The sequence below is a fragment of the Trachemys scripta genome, chromosome 1 (genome assembly GCF_013100865.1).
Source record: "Trachemys scripta elegans isolate TJP31775 chromosome 1, CAS_Tse_1.0, whole genome shotgun sequence".
Classification (NCBI taxonomy): domain Eukaryota; kingdom Metazoa; phylum Chordata; order Testudines; family Emydidae; genus Trachemys; species Trachemys scripta.
Window position 1 is genome coordinate 112,923,582 of NC_048298.1, and position 16,489 is coordinate 112,940,070.

The following is a 16,489-nucleotide window of genomic DNA, read 5'->3' on the forward strand; positions in this document are numbered from 1 at the left end:
GCTGCGATCGGCCAAACCTGTGGACGCGGCAGGTAAACAAATCGGCCCTGGCCCACCAGGGGGCTTACCCTGGTGGGCCACAGGCCAAAGGTTGCCGATCCTTGAGATAAGCATTGATACAAGTATCTTAAGTAAGAAATGTGCCATTGTAAAACAGCTTGGTAAGTTATTGAGGCTTGGACCTGAAACCTTCAATGAGTTCTGTGCATGTCGATCCCTGTGTCCATGTGAAGCTCATTGCACAAAAGCAATTTTATAAGACGGCTGGGAGAACACTGTCTCTTGATGGGAGGGCAAGGGCTATGCTGGCAGAGGTGCCGACAGCAGTATCTGGCAGGTGGTTAGTGTTTTGAGATCCTGGTATCAGCAAAATTGAATATTGTCCAAGTTACCACTCTTGAGCTTTTATCATTTTTAAAATGGGCATTGATGAGCAATAGCTCAATCAGAAATTGACTCATTATGGATTTAAAGGGTAAGTTATGTTTTAACTGTGTGTATGTGTATGTATGTTTCCTGTTTTCTTTTTTTGAACAGATTAATATACAGTAGGAAAAAGTTTCTCAATGCAAATGAAAAAGACAACTCAATTTTGCACATAATTTTGGTGCTTTTGGAAGTCTTAGACCATAAATATTAATATGCTACTTCCTTATTATTTAATACTTCATTACTATTTTGCTATTAGTTGCAAATAACTATATATTAAAATATTGATTGGATTCAAGAAAATATACTGCAAAAGTCAACCATGTAGGAGTTCTTCTAAATTACTTCAGGGCCCAATTCTACAGCCTTTATTCATGTTAAATAACATTTAGCCACACAAGTATTTCCACTGCTTTCAGTGGAAATTGCAGGTGCTCAACACCTCTGAAAATCAGGCCACGCACTAAACTGTTGTTTGCAAGCTACATGATGGTTGCTTTATTGAGGAGTATGCCAGTTCAGGAGTACTGCTAATGTCATCATTAATAGTACCAAATATACACAAAGAGTGATGCAGGATCAAGTCTGTCACCAAGTTTGGAAAACAGAGGAACATGACGATAACCTGTAAATGTAATAACAGTAAATTAATTTATTAAATAAAAATGTAGAATTTATGTGGGTTAACTGATGAAACGGAAGTGGCCGTATTTACTGTACAAATGAAACATAATTTATAGTTATCTAAATAAACCCTTTAATTAAAGTAAACCAAAATGATACATAGACTAACACTCATTACTACAGTAGTTCTCTAACATTTCTAGCATTTTAATTCTCCTGGCAGTCAGTGGTGATAAACACTGGTAATGTTAGTATAGTGTCAAAGCCTTCACTGATACATAAGTTGTGATTTACAGTATCCTGCAGACTTCTGCTACAGGACTGGCAAGGATTTAGAAAGGATATTCTTGGTATCCAGAAGTCTGTGCTGCACATATTGCTTTTAGAATGCCTCCTATCGATTAACCGGTGAAGGAAGAATGACAATGTTCTTGTAAAAGAAACTATGCTGCAATTAGGGTGACCAGATGGCCCGATTTTATAGGGACAGTCCCGATTTTGGGGTCTTTTTCCTTATATAGGCTCCCATTATCCCCCACACCCTGTCCCGATTTTTCACATTTGCTATCTGGTCACCCTAGCTGCAATGGTAGTGAGCTAACAAAAGAGAGGTGGGAGGCAGAAGTGGAAGGTTTCCTACCACCCCGGGCCTCTTAAATCCTGTTAAAAATGGGCTTTTTGGCAACCCGAAAATTTCTACAAAGAAACTTACCCAAACTGATGTTTGACAACCCTGACTAAGCTCCAATGTTTATTTGATTGCATTTTCCATACACAAAGCAAATTTAGAACTGGTTTCTTGCAGTTTCACAAAATAATATGTACATTCAAACAGAAGAGAGAGAGACAAAGGAATAGGTGTGCAGATTTAGCTTGTAGAATGGTAAGTATTCTGTAATAACAATGTCTGCTTTTCTCATATCTCCTTTTTCCCCAGCCCATGAAAAGAATCCATAAACAGATTTATAACTTACTACCCAGGAGGAAGAAAATGTGTGTGTAGGGGGGAGGGAAACTGTTAGGACTGGTATAAAAGCAACAAGTTGCCCACTGCCAGCTCAGTGTTTTGCAGCCTTACACAGTCCAGGTAACATTTTTAAGAGTCCCTAAGTCACATTTTCAAAAGTCCTATGATTTAGGGCTTGTCTACACTGCCACTTATGTGAATGTAACTTATGTTGCTCAGGGGTGTGAAAAAGCCTCCCACTCTGAACGATGCAAGTTACATTGACTTAAAGTGTGCTATGTCATTGGAAGAGGTGGAATAATTATGCCGACAGGAAAGCACTCTCCCATTGGCATAGCATGTCTTCACCAGACGCACTACAACAGCACAATTGCATCGGTGCAGCTGCGCCAATGTAGTGCAGTAGTGTAGACTAGCCCTTAGACTCATAAGTGCCTAAGTCACTTTTGAAAATGGATCCTAGGTTCTTGGGTAACTAAAGCACTTTTACCTCTTTCTCTCTTTTCCAAAAAAGAGAGCTGAGATCACCTGATAGTCTTGAGATATGAATTGTCCCTGACTTCAGAACTCACTCTCAAAGCTCAAGCTTATCCTTCAGAGAGAACTGCAAGGCTTATTCTTTTGGCCAAGTTTAATGGTGATGTAAAGCACGGTCTTTTCTATTTTGTTCACTTTTCCATTTATGTTGATTTTTTTCCCCAGACGTCATGGAACTGGGCAGGCTATATATGTAAATGAATAAAGTTAATCAGCATATTGAATTGCCTACTTTTGCCCTGAACTCTGTCCGCTACCAAGAAAATTACTCTCTGTTCTCAATGTTTAAAGCTACGTTGACATTTTATCTGTTCCGTAAGAAGGATTTCTGGCAACCAGAAGTTCTGTGTGAGTTTTTATAGCCACAGAAAAGTTTAAACCACTTAAACAATCATATCAATTCGTCTAGGAGACTGTATTAATCTGGGTTCTCAAAGGCTCTATAGCTCCTTCCCTATGTTCCTTAAAAATCATTTAACAAGAGGGATCACTGCATCTTCGACAGAGAGTATTGAGACATTGGAGGATGACATCTGTAGGGAAGCAAAGTGCAGTAGGTGAATCTATACACCTTTAGTCATCAGTACAAGTTGGTTCTGTGTGCTTGTCAGAAGTTATTTAGGAAATCAAATACAATAAGCAGCCAGTTTACATAAGCCACCCTCCTCCTGGCATAGTGACTTCTATATCAGCTATTCATTTGAGTTCTATTCATCGGATAGGAATCAAGGAGATGTACTAATAAAAGAAGGGGAAATTATCAGTAATTATACTTTTCTATTTCCCCCATTTTATTTCTATCTTTGTCCATTGTGAAAAAATTGCACTTGATTCTTTATCTTTATTGCCTACCTCTCTTTTGTTTTCTCGGGTTCTGGACTGAATAAAATATGGGCAATCTGTTGTCTTTATACTAGTCTTGACTGACTGTTCTTTTCACCTTCTTGCTTCCTAACAGCTGGAGCTATAACACACTCTGAATGCGTTCTGTTTATAATGTGAGTCGCGTAATACTGCAATAAATACAACTACCAATAAGTAATATTTCCTTCAGTACTGTAGGTTGGCAGTCACATAGAATCTAATCACCATAGCACAATGACCAAAAATGTGATAAATGCCACTCTGCATCTGTTGCACCTAATACAAAGTTTATGGTGTGTAATAAACCTAAAGAGAACAACAGGCTAATAATAGTAAAAGCTTATGCTTTTGTAGATTTTTGCTCGGTGGTACAGTATGTAGTTTGCTTTTGGAGGAAGTACTAACTACCTTTATTCATGCACAGCAGTGGTAAAGTGTATTGGCCCAGGAACTCATTTGCTGCTAGCGATATCTGATCTTCCACAGAGAAGCGCACTAATGCCAGTTCTGGAACTTGAACAGTAAAAGTAAACGTTTCATTCCACCTAGGGCACAAAGCTGGGGTGAGGGAGCAGAGTGAGAGAGAAAACAATTGTAATACAAACAGCATTTTGTACACACATCAACGGATTGAAAAATGATGAGACTGAAAAATTGTAATTAATTTATGAGCTATGCTTTCTACAACTGCAGACAGTGCAGCACTGCCTTTTGGGCCTGATTCTGTGCCCGTTTAACTCAGTAACAAAACTCCTACTGACTGCACTGGTGCAGGCTCAGAACTTTCATGTAGTTCTCATTTTTTGCACTATTCAGTCAGCATAGATAAGTCCTTCTCTACAAGTGGAGTGAGCTTTAAACATGACAGGACTAGGCACTCTGGGCACTTTATAAACATTTGTCATGCATTACCTATACACTGAGTAATTCAAACCACAAGACTGAGCAACTGTTTTTGAAGAGAACAAAAAGGGATTATGACTGACTCAGAGGTTGTGGTCAAATAAAATTTGTTATAGCCCTAGTAATCTCAAGATTGTGCCAGCACGCCTCTTTTACTGCTTTGGGATTGAGGCAGATGCAAGATGAACTAAGGTAGAAAGGAAATAAACAGGGGCATAGAATGAGGACCACCTTGTTTTGATGAATAAACTTATAGGGAGAAACAGAAATTAGTGGTCATTTATCCCATCATCCTTACATAGGTTATGTTTACTAAGAAAGCTGCCTTCTAGAAAAAGAGATAAAGGGGAATGGAATGCAGAGGTTCAAAAGGAAGGGGACCACAGAGAACCTTTAGACTGAGACACCAAGGGAGAGGATCTGCAATGACACAGGTAGGAGAATGCTTGAAGAAAATGAGAAATTATTTCCCCCAAAATGGCACTTGGACCTCAAGCAGTTAAGGGAACCCTCCTAAGTTAAAGATGGAATGGACTGATGATTCCTTCACATAAATGGCTTTATCCATCCACTAATCAGTAAAGACCACCAGTACCTCGTAATATGTGATGGAGGTTCTTTTCTTAATGGAGGAGAGAAGGATTTTCTTGACCACCTAGGAAATTTCATTCTTCCTTAACATGATATTCTGCTCAAGCTGACTGAGGCTCAGATAAAGACATTGTGACCGTATCTTGAGAGAAAAAAGAATTTTTCACTCTCTGAATAGTCTCAGCTTATCATGATACCATGGTCTACTGGGCCAGGCCAAAGCAATGAGCATGACTATCACTGATCTTGACTTATTTTCTTTGGTATCCTACACAACGGTGGTAGAGGAGGCAAGATGTCTGAAACACGGAAGTGCTAGGGGGAATAAGAAGGAAACACTAATTCATACATGTCCTGGGTCTCCTGTGGATTTCATTTTGGCTCCCCCGCTTAATCCTTCAAACTTTTCCATCTGCATCAGAACACAGGCACACAAACACAGACATGCTATAGAGCCAGGCCAGGATGGAAGATGGTTGATGGAGTTGCACTGATCTATACCAGTTGATGAACTGTCCCAAGAAAACCAGGGTGATCCTGCCAAGGTGGCCTGAATCTGATCTGATATTTCACCACAGATGGTGAAGGTGGACTTTTGGTCTTTCCTTTCCTTATCCTTTGACACAGATTTGCTCACTTTGTCTTCTCAGTTATGGTATGAAAGAGAAATAAACTAAGGGTGATGGAAAAACAAACCAGAAATGTCAGAGGCTGTCTTTGCTTCCTCTCTGTAATGATAAAGAAAGTTCTTCACAGGGGTGGGGAGCAAGGAAGGGAAAGAGGAGAGAAAGAAGTGTACTGACTGAAGGGTACAAAATGGTAAAATCATATGTCCTGGCTGGGTTCCTACTCTGATGAGCCACATGCCTTCACCATGTTGATTTGTATGCTGAAAGGGGGGATGACTGACATCCTATAAGCAGTTGCATCCTGCTTTACCCATGAGACATTGAGGCATGGATGTTTACCTGGCTTAAAGCCTTCTGAGTTTCAGCAACCTAATTCTATGGGGCACATCTGTGTCAAAAGACTACCATAATAAAACTTTGTCTTGCGTGGTTCAAGGCTTTAAGGAGCCATTCTGATTACCTCTTAAAACAACAATGCATTAAAGCTACTCGCTTCACTCTAGAGTCTAAAGAATCAGTGGCTCCGAGAAAAAAGTTCTTCACTGATATTCAACACAGAACACATGAAAATAGATTAAGAAGAGTAGATAAGGTCCAGCTTTGTAAGAATGTTCTGCACCAACTACACATATTAATGTGCTTTAAAAACCCAGTGTTATGGTGCATGAAGAATGGGTGCTGCTTCTAACAAAGGACCTGTGGTAAACAAACAAACCCTGGTTTTCAGATCTCCCTTGATGGCACCTGCCTTGTGCTGATCAACAAGGACCATTTCTGCACCAAGACAATGTTGCATAAGCTTCTCCAGATGATGTCTGCAGCACACTGACACTTGGGTTTTGTGGTGACACTCCTTGCTGATCCCACCCCTATTGAGCTCCAAAGCATTGTAATGGTATGCATCAAGGAACTGATATGCACTAGCCTCTGAATATAGAGTCTGCATTGCCGGGGTGGTCTCCTGATGCAGCGCTGTACCAGTGCTACTTACCTTGATTCAGGCCTGCCTGCATTGAGGAACTACACTCTCACGGGTAGAAGTGGTCCCTCTATGTCAGGTCAGGTTGAGGCACAACGGTGAGATAGGGCAAGGGAAGCTGCCCCAGTTTTATATGTAAACAAACAATTTCAGTCTCTATGACTGACAATCCATCATTTTTCATACAAGCATTATGGTAACGAAAGGTTTTTTAAAAAGTTGAAAAAATTCTAGGCTCAAATTCTTCAGATTTAGTTTACTGTCTTCAGATTAATCTTGTTGGAACACAGCTTGTTATACTGTTATTTTTGTTGATCAGTCTTTACACCTAGTGCTCACTTTTGCTATTAGTCTATGCAGCACAGCTTTTTGCTATGGAGTAAATTACTGGAGAAACAACTTCTATATGATATTAAGCTATTCTGTGTGAAACATTATTGAAATCATGTACGCTCAATAGAATATGTTCTGCTTACCATTGCTTTTTATGACACAAGTCTGTTGTTTCACTTGATCTTCTGGCACACCATGAATTTCTATCTGGACTAAAGGATCAGCTTTATTAGTCCTGGAGAGGTTACTAGGTGGTAACTGATAACCACTAATCAGCTGCATAAATGAAAATGATACATAAGACCTCATTTGGGCTTGAAAATGTAATTTATTATAGTAATTTTAACATTAAACTGTACATTCACCAATTGCTCATTGCAGTCTAGCATATAAAGTGGAAGCTACATAAGAAATGTTTCTAAAGAATATATACCAGCTGAAATGTAATTGAGACTACCGTGCTTCGAACGTAATTCTATCTCTGCCTAATTTGATTCTCAGTTTAATTATCTTAAAACCTTTGTAGTTAAACAATATTTTTGGAACATAAAATGCTTCTGTTTCTTGTTTTTTACCAAAGTATGACCACTTTAAGCAGATTTTATTCAATCATTAGCTACAGAAAGTTGCTGTTTAATTAATGAAGGCAGGCCTATGTGAATTCCCTCTTGTGGGTTTGCCACTCCCTGTCATCAAATTCATGGAATCGCTATCCAGGATGTGTCCATTGGGGCTGCACAAGTGTCCCCTAGTGATATCAGCATATAAGCGAGAGTAGCCGCTAACCACTTCAGTTCCTTCGCCTCTGTACTGAAGTGTTAGTAACCTCTCTGTGTGTCCTATCTGCTTTTAGACACCCGTAGGTTCCTATTGTTCATTATAGACTCATAGACTTTAAAGCCAGAAGGGACCATCACGATCATCAAGTCTGAACTCCTGCACCACACAGGCCACAGAATCTCACTCACCAACCTCTCTAATAGACCTATAACCTCTGGCTGAGTTATTGGAGTCCTCAAATCATGATTTAAAGACTTCAAGTTACAGAGAATCCACCATATACTCTAGTTCAAAAAAAATCCCAGGACCTCTGCCATTCTGATCTGGGGAACCATCCTTCCAAACCACAAATATGGCAATCAGTTAGACCTTGAGCATGTGGGTGACACACACCAGCCAGACACCTGGGAAAGACTTCGCTGTAGAAATTCAGAACCCTCCCCATCTAGCATCCCATATCCAGCCACTGGAGATATTTGCTAATAGCAGTCACAGATGAGCCATATAATATTGTAGGCAACCTCATCATAACATCCCCTCTACAAACTTATCAAGCTCAGTCTTAAAACAAAGTAGGTTATTTTACCCCCACTACTCCTCTTGTAAGGCTGTTCCAGAACTTCACTCCTCTGGTGGTTAGAAACCGTTCACTAATTTCAAGCCTAACCTTGTTGATGGTGAGTTTATCTCCATTTATTCTTCAGCCAACATTAGGGCTTAACTTAAATAACTCCTCTCCTTCCCTGGTGTGACGTATTTACAGAGAGCAGTCATAACTCCCCTCAGCCTTTGTTTGATTCGGCTAAGCTCCTTAAGTCTCCTCTTGTAAGGTAGGTTCTCCATTCCTCTGATCATCCTAATTAGGTTTGCCAACTTTCTAATTGCAGAAAACTAAACACCCCTTCCCCATCCCACCCCCAAGACCCTGCCCCTGCCCCACTCTTTCCTTGAGCCCCCTACCCCACCCCCACCATTGTGCACTCTTCCCCACCCTCACTTACTCGCTCATTTTCACTGCAGGGTCCAAGCAGGCACCAGGAGAATGTTAGGAGCTGCAACAGTTTGAACGTGGGCAATGGAATGTGTGATTCAAATACCCTTCACCTCACCAGGGAGAGATTTTAAACACTTGTAAAATTAATTGCCCCCAAAAGAGTCCCACTCACTCGCAATGAGCGAGACAATTGCAGGGGCTTGAATTTTTTTTTGCCTGCACCCAATTGTCCTGGTAGGGGCTCCAGTAGTGCTGCAGCCACTGACTGACTCCTTCCCTACCTGACAATGAACTATATAGCAGGGGGGAAAGTTTTACTGTTCCATGGTTAAGTTAAATTATTTAAATGTATGCTTCAATAGACAATACATATTAACATTTCCTGACACTTGAGTTTAAATATATCACCTTAATATTACATTGATGTTATTTTATGAGTTCATTATAGATTTTTACTGTTAAGAAGGTGAGGGTAAATAAAATGTAATTCATGCTGCAGAAACTGGCCTCTCCCTATTTTACCATCCTGCTAACCAATAGATTTTCTAATGTTCTTCATTTCAAGTTTTTTTTCACCTGTACTGTGTCCCAGATTTGTCCCAAAGCAGGTTGAGAGGAACTATGCTAGAATGTCACACACAGTGTGACCACCTGCCCTTCGTTCGGTGTCCAATGTTTCACATTACACATCAAATCAATAGATATTGTCTTGTATACATCAATAATCATGTAAAAGAATGTACACTGTAATATGTGTTATATGTAATATGTATTTATGTGTCATAAATAAAACATTGGGGATGTGCCCTTACAAATCAACTTTCTCCTATAATTTCCAAATTGTCCTTTATTTGATACATAAAGGGTCTGTAAATGGGTGTGAGGGAGATTACCATAGCCAGGGACTAGTTCTGTTTCAGGAACATCAGTCCTAGTGAAGCTCTGCATTCCCTGTTACCAGGCCCCCTTTGTGCTGCCCGTGGTGTTGGCACCATCAGATCATATGACCCAATTAATTTTTGCAGACTCCGGTGGGCGCCCACCAATGCGAAATGCCAGGCTTTGTGCACAACAATGTCTGGCTCCTGGCGTGACCCGTTGGCTGGGTGGGTTGCAGTGGCTACACCAGTGGCAGAGGCCAGCCCAGCCCCAGTGCACTGCCCCTGGATGCACTGCCAGAGATGTCCAAAACCACACTAACCTCTGTGCACCTCCTGCAGGGAGGGACTGGCCTGCACAGCCACCTAGGCTAGCAGCTGCTGTGTCCCATTTGCCAGGAGGGGGTGTGTGTTGCTACTGGATTTGCAATTTCATGTGCCAGTTCCTTTAATATGCTTGGATGGAGATTATCTGGGCCCCCTGAATTGATTGCATTAAACTGTTTGAGTTTGTTTGCACCTCGGATGTGGTAATTTCTGCTTCCATATCCTCAGTCCCATTAGCCTGCCTAAGTTCTCTAGTTTAGTTCAGTTTTGCATTAGGTGCCGGCATCAAGCCTAAGAAACAATTTAAGACATTCACCCCTTTTCCTGCTTTCTAGCCATGTCAGCTGCTTGGGGTACCTATGTGAGGTTTATAGTCCCTTGCAGTGCTCGCCTCATCAGGCATTCATGCCCAGAAGGCATCAGAACAGACATTTAAGGCTGTTGGATCATTCAGGCCCTAAAGCACAGGCCTCGGCATCGAGTGTTCAAACTGATGATGCAGATTCTCCCCAATTCACTTCTGTACCAAACCCATCAATCGCTAAATGGCTGAAACCTGGAACCCCATCTTTGGCTTTGGTACCACCAACAGACCCATCCTCCAAGAAAGGCGATGACACCAACCCTTTGAAACCAGGGGTTCATCAATCACAAAGGAAACCTGCGCCTCACGTGCTCTGCCACACAACCTTCAGCCTCCTCCTATATAGGTATCACACGCTATCATTGGGAACATTTTTTTGCACTCACTTTATGCTCTGCTACAATTCAGGTTAGAGAAAGGCCTTACGCTAAAGTCCCCTTCATCTCTATAGTCTTGGAACATGTGCTATAACTTAAATGAGACTGGCCTATTTATTGGCTCCCTAAAAGTTAATGTAGCTGCTGTTTTTGCATATCACCAACCTGTACCCAGATTCTCCCATACCACAGTTATCCAATTCCTGAAGGGGCTAGTCAACATCTTTCCCCTTCAAAGGATCCTGCTTCTATGTTTGCATTTAGTAATAATGAATCTCATGGAATCGCCATTCAAGCCCCTTTGGAGATGAAACACTGGATAGCTATTACCTCAGCTAGGAGGATTAGTGAGTTTCAGGTCCTGACAGCAGACCAGCCTTATACCATTATATATAAAGATATCTCTGTCCTCAACTAAAATTCGTCTCTATAGTAGCAATTCATCCCTAGTATCACGCCTAGTTTTCTTCCAAAACTTCATTCCTTCCCCAGTGATGCCCATCTTCACATACTGCATATGAGGCTAACTGTCTGTTTTCACTGAGAGAAAACTAAGACCTTCCATAAATCCATTTCTGTCACACACAGAGAGATGCAAAGAATAGGCTATTTATGCTCAAAGGTCATCTAGATGGATCATCTTGTGTGTTCATATTCGTTATTGAAAGGTTAGCTTCCCTTCCCAACAGAAATTAAGGCACAGCCACCTCGGTAATGTGTGAAACAAATACCCGTAGAGGAGATATTTAGTGCAGCTACTTGGATTTCAGGTCCCACCTTCACTAAACATTAGGTAGTAGATTAGCCTCCAGCTCTGACACCAAATCCAGACAGGCGGTGCTTCAGGTCAATGGAAGAAATGGAAGAAATCTCGTTTTTTTAAATGAAACTGTAGACATGTAAAGCATACAAAAATTCCATTCTACCTTATTCAACAACATGCAAGAATGACATCAGGATGAACAATCCACAAGTCTTTTCCTTTCAGCTATGAGTCTAAAATTTGAGGTGAATGGGACTGACATGACAAAGTGTCTTAAGGTTTTAGGACTCTGGGTAAGACGTAATACAAAGATTAACAGAAAGCATCACATGTTTCATCATGGAGAAAGGAGGGCACACAAATCCTCTTGCACATCTGCTGTGTCGCAACATCAGTACAGCTATAAGATTCCTACTGATAAACCAAAAGTAAGCCTACTGCGCCTGCATTTGCCACAGTCTACCAGCTTACTTGCCTTAAAACTATTTAATGATGCACTTCTTTAATTTCCTTTGCCACTCACTTTCAAATGAACTGTTTTACTTTTCCAGTGACCTGCATGTAAATGTGTTTTGACACTGAGCTCCATTTTGATATCTCTCTATCCAAACTGTGCTCTTCTAACTGCTCCTCCTCCATCTCTACCCCTCCATGTCATTCCTTCTTGTAACAGCCTCGTTCACTTCCTTTCCATAACTGTTGACCATTCTACCTCCTTCCATCCTGCTCCCTCCGCTATGCCTGTGAAATCTACCAGTTCTGTTCTTTCATTACCTGACACAGCTTTCCTTCCCTTCAGCTCACCATTAGAAAACCATAGTACCAGATGTGAGTTTGGAGGTTCTCTTTATGGTGAGCAGAAGGGAAGGAAAGTTGTGTCAGACAAACTCACATCTGGTAAAATTTCCTCCAACCAGTGTCACTCATTCAGCCTTCACCTGTCAGAGACTTCTGACCACACTACCTCTCAGCTCTTTTCCTTTATCAGCTCTTTTGGCTTCTGACAGAGTAAAGGAGTGTACTACTTCATTGTGGGATAGGCTGGGAGCCTAAAAACAAAACAGTCTTAATGTAATCAAGGAGGTGCCCTGTCCTGCCCTGGGGCTTGGTTACTGAAAAGGTACTGAAAAGGTACTGAGCGAGAGAGAAAGGACTAGGAGCCATGCAGCGACAGTCTCTTTTAAGTAAGGTGACCGCCCACCCTTTATTTTAAGGAACCATCTCTTATTTCATTGATTTAGCCCTTTGGTTGACCATCTATCCCTTATTTTAAGATGTATTGACATGTATTAAAACTGATAATAAACAGGGCTTCATGTCTATCACGGAGATTGCAGAAGTCACGGATTCCGTGATTTTCCACGACCTCCATGATTTCTGCAGCTGCCAGTGTGGCTGACCCCAGGGCCACCCAAGCAGCTGGCCCCAGCTGCCTGGGTGGCCCTGCAGTCAACCACACTGGCACTGCTGGAGCGGCCCCCGGGCCAGCCGCACCAGCTGCTGCTCGGGCGGCCCAGGGCAGCTGGCCCCAGGGCCCACCCGAGCAGCGGTCCTGGAGGTGGCCAGATCACAGCCTCTGCTCTGTGGCCCCACCACAGCTGGTGCCATTGGCCTCGGTAGCCCCTGGCAGCTGGTACCACTAGACCTTGCACCCCCCAGAGCAGTGCCCCCCCCCAAGCTAAGATTTAGTCAAGGGTATTTATAGTACAAGTCATGGACAGGTTATGGGTTGTGAATTTTTGTTTATTGCCTGTGACCTATCAACGACTTGTACTAAAAATACCTGGGGCTTAATCGAAGCCTTCACAATAAGCACCATTTTAAACATTAAATTGAAGCTTCTGATAATTTCACTGTAGACTTGAGGACAGTAGAAATGTACACTTGAGAGAAAAATACATGATATGCTACAGAAAATGGTGTGTCCCTAAAATGTCCCTTAAAATAAAGTATTGTGCCTTATCTTTCATGTTGTTGTCCCTTATTTCCATCCAACAAAGGTGGTCACCCTTGTGACAGTGTACCCCATAAGTCTTCATGGGAATATGCTTATGAATATATATATATGATATAACTGGAATATGTTTTATGCTACATCTGCCATGTAACATATCTATGTAAAGATTATGATCTACTGAATACATTCCTCCTATTCGTATGCATGTATCATTTTTATACTTGAAGTTAGGAATATTGGCTGTATTCTTGCTTGATTTTAACTAGCCTAGTAGAGCATTTGGTCAGCTTCTCGAGAAAAGTGCAAATTAAGTGCCCAATCAAAAATCACTTAAGCCAACAATGAACTTGAAGATGCCAATCCACATCTGAGCTTTCACAGGAATGTGGCTTAGCTGGTAAAAGCTGAGTCATGCATGGACATGTGGCTTGCCCATGTGACTCCAAAACTCCATCTTGGAGCTGGACTTTGCATAGGAGAGAAGAGGGGGGTCTCCACCCACAAGAGAAAGTCTATCTAAACCCCTAGTGAGAACCCGCCATTTTGTCTTCAGCTGGCTAAAGAGAGAGCCTCTCCACCCCCGAGGATACCTGAAAGAAACTGGAACAGAGGACGGTAACTACAGGGAGTGTGAGTGATTGCTGGACCCAGACTAGAAGGAGACTAGTCTGTAAAAGGGAGCTTACTGCAATTGGTGAGGATTTTATCTATATTCAGTTTTATTACTGTACTAGACTTAGATTTGCATCTTTTATTTTATTTTACTTGGTAATTCACTTTGTTCTGTCTGTTGCTACTTGGAACCACTTAAATCCCACTTTCTGTATTTAATAAAATCACTTTTTACTTATTAATTAACCCAGAGTATGTATTAATACCTGGGGGGGGGGGGCAAACAGCTATGCATATCTCTCTATCAGTGTTATAGAGGGCGAACAATTTATGAGTTTACCCTGTGTAAGCTTTATACAGGGTAAAATGGATTTATTTGGGTTTAGACCCCATTGAGAGTTGGGCATCTGAGTGTTAAAGACAGGAACACTTCTGTAAGCTGCTTTCAGGTTAAGTCTGCAGCTTTGGGGCATGTGGTTCAGACCCTGGTCCATGTTGGAGCAGACTGGCGTGTCTGGCTCAGCAAGACAAGGTGCTGGAGTCTCAGGCTGGCAGGGAAAGCAGGGGCAGAAGTAGCGTTGGCAATTCCCAGTGGGGTTTCTGTGATCCAATCCATCACAACCCTACTTTCCAGCTCCAGGGGACTAGCCTGACCAACTCTGTTTGATGATTCTAAGTTCAGGAACTCTGAACCAGGGCCCTGAGGTAAGGCCCTTATGAACTTTGTTAAGACTGCTCCTTCTCTCATGTACCATGATCAGCTGAACTGGCATCAGAGGGACCATGTTCCTTACAGAGTGAGTTATTGAAGGGACACCAGGAAAACAGGGAACGTAGGGAGTTAGGCTGGAAGCAACTCAGCCACATGGACAGAGCAATGCACAGGGTTTAGTAAAGTTCCTCTTGTTCAAATTAACCTGCGTTCAGCTTCACTCATGGCTAATGAAACACTCGAGAAACACCTTCTTAAAGGGGACATCGTTTCTTTAGCTGTTTTGCCTTCCTCTTGCTTGTTTCCTGTACAAATAGCAAACTAGTTTCCCCCATTCATGAGCCTGGTAATTAATTCAATCTCTTCTTTACTGTGAACTGTTTTCTCTTTGACGCTTGTCTCTGAATTTTCTTTCTCTAACCACCATCTCCTGTCCTTCAATGTTGCCTGATCCCCGTCTCTTTAACCTTATTACTCTTCTGTTCCAAGGCCCTCATTCCATCAGTCCCTGAGATGTCATTGCTGCCTTGGATTTCCTGCTACCTAGCCTGCACATTCTTCAACTCTGTTATCAACCTAAAATTCTGCTTGCGCACTCTCTCTCTTCTGTACACAATCACTTCATTTCTGTTACTAGTCATCCTAACTAACCCCTAGACCACAACCCAGGTTTTTTCCTCATCTCTTACAACTCTATATAAATAATGAATAATATAATTGATGTATATGCATGAGAGCTTGAAATCATTAATTCACTTCCATCATGTAATCAGTGTGCTCACTTATTAGGGTAGTATGATATGCTGAATAAGGCACACACATTGTGTAATCATTCTACAATCCCTATTGACTTAATGTCTTTTTCCTGCAATTTATTTCACTGACAGAAATGAAACAATTATACATTCATTCTATGCTAGTTAAATAGCATTTAATAAGTAGTACACAGTATGATCAGCGATAACATTTCATTGTGAAACTAGTTTTCTAATGATTGAGAATATGGAAGTTTCTTTTTGGAGTTGAAAAGAAATAAGATCTATTGTAAGGGCTTTTTAAAACTAAACCAGGGTTTGTATGACAGTAAAGCACAGAGGGTGCCATCCAATTTTTTACAATTCTGTCTTTTACCAAATTAATGTTATCATAGTATATATGCTATGCCTAATATTTAATGAAGAAAAAATGACAAATTAGAGCGTACAGAGCTTGATCCTGCTCCCATAGTGACAGTACAAGTTTTCCTTTAACACATATAACATGGATGCTCACATAGCGGAGACTAACCAGGTTTGCTCTTTTACTTCACCAGTTTTTAGCTCAGTATAAGTTTATAAATGATAGTTGAAGGAAGACCCAGACTCCTTAACTTGACTTTACAGTTTGTGTCTTCAGAGGGGTTGCTGGTCTGCCTATCTTCTCTCAGTTCTTCAGGAGGTGCCAAGGTGGTCACTTCCCAACTCTACCACCATGATCTTCAGATGCGGCACCTAGTATAGGCCACTTTTACCCCATCCAAGCCATAGAAAGCCATCTGGATTTTGGGGTTGGGACAAAAATTCATCATAGGGTATAAGGATTAGGGATACACCATGCTGTCAGGTACCGCACAACTGAGCTGACTGCAGAAAAACCGCATCATCTTTACTATATAAAATATGCTAAAAGATGATGAGGTTTTCCTGCAGTCAGCCAGTAAGAAAACTTCAGGGGTTTCCCAAGTAACTATGCACTAAGGATTATAGGGCTCCTTTTATTTGGTATGGGCCCCTCCTATATTGGAAAGGACATAGTAATGGACTGTCCCACACTGGACAGCTGTCCATAAAACCCTGCTTGAGGGAGTGTCCACTCTGTGCCCCTAAAAAA

General features: G+C 41.5%; 1 protein-coding gene across 1 annotated transcript in view; it reads right to left on the bottom strand.

Moving 5' to 3' along the window:
• Window positions 1-786: 786 nt before the first annotated feature.
• Window positions 787-16,489, bottom strand: part of PLCZ1 (phospholipase C zeta 1) — a 136,860-nt gene continuing 121,157 nt past the window's right edge. Inside the window, exons 12-14 of the mRNA XM_034782037.1 lie at window positions 7,000-7,132; window positions 3,830-3,979; window positions 787-1,054 (exon numbers count right to left, since the gene is read on the bottom strand). Of these exons, the coding sequence (XP_034637928.1) occupies window positions 972-1,054; window positions 3,830-3,979; window positions 7,000-7,132 (366 nt within the window). The 3' untranslated portion in view covers window positions 787-971. The remainder of the gene's footprint in view (window positions 1,055-3,829; window positions 3,980-6,999; window positions 7,133-16,489) is intronic.